Below are 7,794 nucleotides of genomic sequence, written 5' to 3' on the forward strand. Positions count from 1 at the left end.
TATATTCAATGTCTTGTCCTATATTTGACAACAAAAAAGGGTGCAAAAAGAGCATAACAAGCTAAACGAAGCAGAATCCTTACAAATTATCAGCTATGTGATGATTGTGGAGATTCCTGGTTACGACGTCCCTGGTCAGATATCTTTAGGGGATTAACAAGGCTTTCTACATAGATTTCTTCACATTGATTGACATGAAAAGTGTGCTTTAGTTGTCTTGTTGAACCATCATATATCATGATGGCTGAGTCAAGAAGAAGCAAAATTTCACTGTGACGAATATGTATAGAGAATGTGAAAGCAGGTGCAACACACCTTTGTATCTTAATATTTTGAGGATATTTGATGGTGAACAGTTTTGTCCAAGATACATTAACTCCAGAATGCTTCATAATCCATACATTAGAGGTAGCAGCACCTCGTTGACAAGTATAAAGCAGAGAAAGATCACTTCCCACAACTCCCACGTTGATATAAGAATTGTCTTTTCCACAACTGGGGAGCTCCAAGCTTTCCCATGTCCCGTCTGCGAAATCAAAAGAAGTGATGTTGCACACCTTGTAATTATTAATACAAGTCGATGAAGTCCAATAGAGCTTCCCATTGACAAATCTACCATGAAGATTTAATAGAAAGATGCCCTGAAGCTGATCGTGGAGTGTTGTCCAAGAATTAGTCCTCAAACTGTATATGTTGACCACAGTCCTATGATTATGACGACGAATAGGATAATCGATAAATACAACTTTATAATCATCACGTGACTCATCATATCCGAAACCACATTTGATACCATCAGAGCACAAATTACTCGTAGACTTTGGTAATTCCTTTGACTTGGTAATAGTGGGGTTCCATATATATGCCTCTCTTTGGCGGACATGGGCTACACAAATCAACCCATTGACAGAGCCGACAATGTGAGTTGATAAAGTGGTTCTTTCGATGGGGGAATCAATGTCGAATAGCTCCTCAATGAGTTGTTGTTTGGTAAACAAGGCAGGGAGAGGACAAAACTTGAAATCATCGTTGGTGTTTCGAAATATAAGTCTGTGATAGATGTATCCTTTGTCATTAGCAGTTAACTTGATATGGTTCTTCACAAAAGCGGGGCTAGAGATTAGTTGAAGCCATGATTTAGAAACGCACATGAATTTCGACAGAGATTTGATAGGAAGCCTTAAGAGGATCTCTGTTATGAGTTCATCAGGAAGAAAAAAAGAGATTATGGAATCACTGGCCATAGCAGAAGGATGTTTTTTTCTGAATGGTAGTAGTTTGTGCCCTAAGTGTACAAGGAGTTGTAGTTTGATTGCAACACAGTTTATTACTTTAAATAGGATTCCGCTTCTTAATAGGTGTTAAAAAGGGGTGATACTGATAGTTAAATACTTTCAATTAAACTCTTTAATTAATTCATTCGGATCTTCACATCTATTTTACAGTTTTATTCATCAGAGAAATCAATGTATACAGTTTTATAATCTCAAAAATTCTTGCTCTAATCTGACCTAGCTGACGGAAGAAGCTAAATAAAGAACTCTTACAAGTTATCGCCTAAATGATTGTGAGGTTTCATGATATCAATAGGGGATCAACAAGGCTTTCTACATAGATTTCTGCAGCAGCACATTCCTCAAATCGATCAATAACCTTTACTTGTCTGGTTGAACCGTTATATGTCAAGATAACGGAGGGAAGTAAAAGTAAAATTTCATCCTTATTCGATTGGTAACAAGGTACGGAGAAAATGGATGTAAAGAATATAAACTCCCCAAGGTCTTTAGGATGATCGACAGTAAAAATCTTTGTCCATGATACTTCAACTGCACAATCCTTTCTAATCCACACATCGGAATTAGTTCCTTCAATACAATTAAGACAAAGCACAGAAAGATGACTTCCCACCACTCCCAGCGCCAACGGATAACTGCCTTTTCCATAACTATCCGGAAGCTCCAACCTTCTCCATGTCTCGTCTGCTAAATCAAGAGAAATGATGTTGCACATATTGAACGTATCAACATCAGCTGATAAAGCCCAATAAAGCTTTCCATCAACAAATTTACCTGGAGAATTTACTAGAAAATTGCCCTGAAACTTATTAATTATTCTCCAAGAATCAGCCCTTAAACTGTATATGTTGACTACGGTATCATATGAACTACTATCCTCATAAATACACTGAATAACTACCACTTTGTAATCATCACGCGTTTCGTCATATCCAAAACCATATTTGAGATAGTAAGAGCAACCGTTCCTCAAGTTAGCTCCAAATGTAGGCAATTTCTTAGACTTGTTAATAGTGGGGTTCCATGGAACTGTCTCCTCTATCTTACTATACAGACAAATCAATCCATTGACAGAACCGACAATCCAAGGATAAAAAGTGGGATTTTCCATGGGAGAACCAATGTCAAATAGCTCGGTGCTACGTTCTTTGTTAAGCATGGAAGGGAGACAACATACCTTAAAATTGCACGCGGGTTCTTGAAAAATAATCCTGTGGTGGCTGTACTCTTTGTCGTTAGCTGTTAATTTCAAATGGTTTTTTATAAACTTCACGCTGGAGATTAGTTCAAGCCATGATTTTGAAACACACGTGAACTTCAACAGAGACTTTGGTGGCACCTTTAAGAGGATCTCTATGATGATTTCATGAGGAGGAACAAAGATTATCAATTCAGCCATAAGTCTTATGGTGCAGCTTTTGTGTGTATTTTTTGTTAGTCGAGGTAGGGGTAAGGTTTGCGTAGATTTATGATGTTGTAAGGTCAAGAAACAAAAATAGAAACTTATAGAGAAAGGGAAATGGCTGATGGATCTTATCTTTATGATTTCCTATTAGACATGGCTGAGATCCCAAAGCTACGTGGTGAAGAGATCAATGTTTTTGGAGGGAAATGGTCAGTGATAACATATCTTTCACTTTTTTTCTAATTGTTTTCTGGATTTTATATCATAAATAATTATTATAATGATATAGAAGTCTTTGTACTTCAAGACAAATGCTAGGTGAAATGTGATTTTTTATAGTATATTTTTTCTTCCTCTCAATGTTCAGTTCCTTAGTTTATTGTAATTCGCAGTCATCTTCATTTGGTAAACCAATTTTCAAATATAGGGCTTCAAGGTCACTTAATTTTTGAAGTAATTGCTTAGTTTATTGAAACAGAGCTAATAATACATACTCTTTGTCTCTTTCACCCTGAAACAATCCACAAGGTTTCCTCTTAACAAATATTATCAATCCAATACCGAAAACAAATAATAAATCATGTTGCTAAGAAATATTTTTTGTACGTGCAAATTCTTCTTCTGTTGTAGGCATGATTGTACTTAATATGAGGTTTTATTTTTCTAGTCAAGGTCAAAAGGGTCACTGAACTTTTGAAGGGTAATTTCGTAAATCAACTTTCAATTAGGGGGATTCCTACTTCTAGAAAAAGTATGATGATATGTTAAATATTTTGATAATTTTATTTTTAAAAATAAATTGTTTTTGGGCGTTTGTACATAAACAAAAATCCTAATTTGGATAGAAGTAGATATTTAAAGTATAGAGGGATTGGGAAGTACCGCCTAAATACTTTGCCTATTTATATCAACTCCTTTTGCGCCGTATTATTCATACAAGTTTAAAGGATTTCGGAAGTTCCGCTTTGGCTATATATATTTGTTCCTTCCATCTCAGTTAATTAATTACTCATTCTTTCTGAAACATGTCGTCGTCGTTGAGAAGTGCCACATTGTTATGTTTGTTTCTGCTGTTGGGTTGCATAGGCATTGCTACGGTCACTGCAACCGAACCCAAAACAGAATCGTTTGGTACTTCTTCAATTGGATTGTGGCCCCGATGGTGGTGGCGTACTCAACCAAAAATACCATCACCACCAACTCCATCTCCATCTGCGATTGATAATGCTGCTTCACCAACACATATGGCTCCATCCCAAATTGATGATGTGGTTTTGCCACCACACACGGCTCCGTCTTGGGGCCTGGCCCTGGCTCCAACTACTTCTTGCATCAAGGTGGACGGTTGTGCATTAGATTTGATCACTTCCGTTTTCAAGCGTAGAATTTCATTATCCACTCAATGTTGCCAAGTACTTTTAACAATTTCAGATGATTGCTTTTACAGAGAGTACACGCACTCCAAGAGGGTACCATTTTTCCTTGGAAAAGTGAGAAACTTTTGTAGTCATGCGGTTGATAATGCGGCTACATCTCCATCTCTAATTGATAATGCGGCTTCACCAACTCATGTGTCTCCATCTCCATCTCCCGTTGATAATGTGGCTTCACCTACTCATGCGGCTCCATCTCCATCTCTAGTTGATAATGCAGCTTCACCAACTCATGTGGTTCCATCCCCATCCCCATCCCCGGTTGATGATGTCGTTTCTCCATCGCACATGGCTCCCTCTTGGGGCCCAGACCCGGCTCCAACCACTTCTTGCATCAAGGTGGACGGTTGTGCATTCAATTTGATCACTTCAGTTTCCAAGCGTAAAATTTCATTATCCACACAATGCTGCCAAGTACTTTCTATAATTTCAGATGATTGCTTTTATAAAGAGTTCACGCACTCCAAGAGGGTACCATTTTTCCTACGCAAAGTGAGGAACTATTGCAGTCATCATCAAGCCTGAAGCAGATTTTTTCATTCTCCTTTTTATTTTTTTGGTCATTTAGCTTATTTTATTTAGGATTTTTCCCCTTAATAGGTTTTTAGGTGTTAGTTAAATACTTTCGATTAAATTCTTTAATTAGTTTAATTGGATTTTCATCTCTATTTTACAGTTTAATTACTACTCTCTCCGCGTACCTTTATTTGTCCATGTTTGACTTGGCACACTCCTTTACTATCACTCCTAGACTATTGATAATGTTAACTATGGAACACAACCTTTTACTTATTTGTGATATGGTAGACATATCAATCAACTATACCTTGGTCCTAATAAAGTTGAGTACAGTTATATGAATCTTCCACAACTATTCCTTTCTATTCGACCCCAACATCCCAACAAATTAATTAATAAGTAAGAAGACTTACCATGACAATTTTACACTAGCTATCAACCTGCCACAGTCGTACAACCTACAACAAGACTTTGTTAGCTCAAAATAATTGAAAATCAAATTCCTAAACTTCTGATTTGATTCACTACTTTCTGAATAGTTTATTGTTTATAGAAGCATCAAATTTCTTTATTTTGGCCGCAATGTTGTATTTGATTATTAGGACAAGCATTCATCAGTGGCAGACTGACAGCTTAGACTATACCAATGAATCGATCTTTAAGAAGATGGCGGACAAGCATTACATCAGTTCTTGCCTCTGTATCGAATCTTACACTATCTATCCTAAAAATAATTTACTTTGAATTGTCTCCTCGAATCAGTCTAGATTCATAATCCTTTTTTATTTCACCTTACGTAGAGAATTATTAACAGTTAGTTGTTATAGCACCTTTTTGGCATAATCCAATATATTAGTATAGCAAGTCATCATTCTGGTAAAGTAGAATTAGACGATTAACTCGGCCAGATTGAGTTTACGCAGAATTACTGATCCAACTGTGGTGTCTGCTATTAGAGTCATTGATCTTTTGGTTCTGTAGGCTTGAATATCAGCTTTGTCCACCGTGAAGCGACCCCTGATGTGTCGTGTGGTAAGGATGCTGAGATGTAGTATTCCTCCCTCTCCTCTAGGTTGCATGATACACAAAATGGTTTACTAGTTATTGTATACTTCTCTCTGAATAGGCCTGCAAATATCTGTAGTTCAATTTTCCTCAGAATTGTTAGCCAGCACAACAATACATAATGGTGGTGTGCAGGCCAACTTGCATGCATCTTAAGGCGTAGTTGTTACCTGCTTTTGTTTAGATAGAAGCCTTGATATTTCTGTTTTTTATTTATTGTGATCAATACATTAATGATATTTCGTTTTATACAATGTTCTGATTCGTTCTCTCCATCATATCTGTTATGTTTAGTATAACTGCATTTACAATCCTGGCAACAAGGTATGTACCAAATTTCATCTTTATCCCAGTATGATCGAGTTGCAGAGATCAAGTTAGAATTGGATAGTAACTTTGACTGAGTTACAAAATGTGATCATTTTCTTCTTTTGATAGTAGGATGGGTGAACGAAGCAGTTCAGTTACGTTCCAGATAAATTATCAAATTTGTCATTTGGATTCAAAATGCTAATTATTGATGTACTTACGTTAGATCCAGTGTTTGATACAATGGTTTTTCATCTAATCTGAGATATTGAATGTTTCTCGCTTGAGGATTCTGCTCCCTGTCCCCAAATATGGGGAATATAATCTCAAATATTCTTGCTCTAATCTGACCTAGCTGACGTAAGAAGCTAAAGAAATAACTCTTACAAGTTATCGGCTAAATGATTGTGAGGTTTCATGATATCAATAGGGGATCAACAAGGCTTTCTACATAGATTTCTGCAGGCAGCACATTCCTCAAATTGATCAGCAACCTCTACTTGTCTGGTTGAACCGTCATGATAAGGGGGGGGGGGGAAGTAAATAGTAAAATTGCCTCCTTATTCGACTGGTAACAAGGTACGGAGAAAATGGATATAAAATTTCGTCCTCATCTTCATTAGCTTGTTCCCAGTTGCTGAACATACAGATGAATCTGATTATATTTTCAGTATACGAATAATACTCTTTCACCCTGAAAAGCAGGGGATCAATCCACAAGGTTTCCTTTAACATTCTTTGTGTACTAGTCGGAATCAAGTTATGTGAATCCTCTATATATCCATTTTCCTTCATTTGGACCTGTTTCATTTCAATACTCAACAATATCGGGTTCTCTTCACATTCTAGAGATATTCAAATATCTAATTAGACGAAAAAAAAGGTTTATGCCAAACCAAGTTTTTAATACAATTGTTATCAGGATTCTAGTTTATAGCAAATGATTGTAAATCTGATAACAAGATAACAACAGTAAACAGATCATGACAAGGCTTCATCATTTCGATCCATGAACTCAGCAGCAACTATTGATTAGTGTTCAACATTAGCTTCCACTTCCTGAAATTCAATAGTACAAAACAAATAGTTAAGGTTGTGCCTGACAAAATTTTCACAATGACTCTGTTTATAGAGTAACAAAATAGCCATCTAGTTTAAACAAAAGCAACAACATAGACGTGAGCGAATCATCATTTCTCGATGTAAAAGGTTGTTTTAATCAAACATTTCTCATTAGCTAAACTCCTTAATTGACATCTAACCAGCACTATGTTGAAACTTCAGACATACTGATTATTGCATCTATTACTCAACAATTCGAATGCTCTTTTCTTTTCTGTCTACTTATAATCAAGAAAATATGATTGAAGCCTCTCACAGGTCCTACCCTTATTTAGGAAAAGGAAGCCTTTTATGACACGGTAATTAAGTTCCGATATCAGGAAAAAAATATATTCAATGTCTTGTCCTATATTTGGCAGAAAAAAAAGGTGCAAAAAGAGCATAACAAGCTACACTAAGCAGAATCCTTACAAATTATCAGCTATGTGATGATTGTGGAGAATCCTGGTTACGATGTCCCTGGTCAGATATCGTCAGGGGATTAACAAGACTTTCTACATAGATTTCTTCACATTGCATAACATGAACAGTGTGCTTTAGTTGTCTTGTTGAACCATCATATATCATGATGGCTGAGTCAAGAACAAGCAAAATTTCACCGTGACGAATATGTATAGAGAATGTGAAAGTAGGTGCAACACACCTA

General features: G+C 36.4%; 2 protein-coding genes across 2 annotated transcripts; both read right to left on the reverse strand.

Moving 5' to 3' along the window:
• Positions 1–89: 89 nt before the first annotated feature.
• On the reverse strand, positions 90–1,244 carry LOC102596509 (F-box/kelch-repeat protein At3g23880-like). The gene has a single exon (XM_006363191.1). It carries the CDS (start codon positions 1,242–1,244, stop codon positions 90–92), a length of 1,155 nt encoding a protein of 384 aa, XP_006363253.1.
• Positions 1,245–1,575: 331 nt separating this feature from the next.
• On the reverse strand, positions 1,576–2,694 carry LOC107058042 (F-box/kelch-repeat protein At3g23880-like). The gene has a single exon (XM_015303333.1). It carries the CDS (start codon positions 2,692–2,694, stop codon positions 1,576–1,578), a length of 1,119 nt encoding a protein of 372 aa, XP_015158819.1.
• Between the last annotated feature and the right edge of the window lie 5,100 nt (positions 2,695–7,794).

This window comes from Solanum tuberosum, unplaced genomic scaffold, assembly GCF_000226075.1.
Source record: "Solanum tuberosum cultivar DM 1-3 516 R44 unplaced genomic scaffold, SolTub_3.0 scf00424, whole genome shotgun sequence".
NCBI lineage: Eukaryota > Viridiplantae > Streptophyta > Magnoliopsida > Solanales > Solanaceae > Solanum > Solanum tuberosum.

Excerpts from the sequence above, each read along its gene's own strand:
- LOC107058042 (XM_015303333.1), bottom strand. The coding sequence starts at position 2,694 with ATGGCTGAATTGATAATCTTTGTTCCTCCTCATGAAATCATCATAGAG.
- LOC102596509 (XM_006363191.1), bottom strand. The coding sequence starts at position 1,244 with ATGGCCAGTGATTCCATAATCTCTTTTTTTCTTCCTGATGAACTCATA.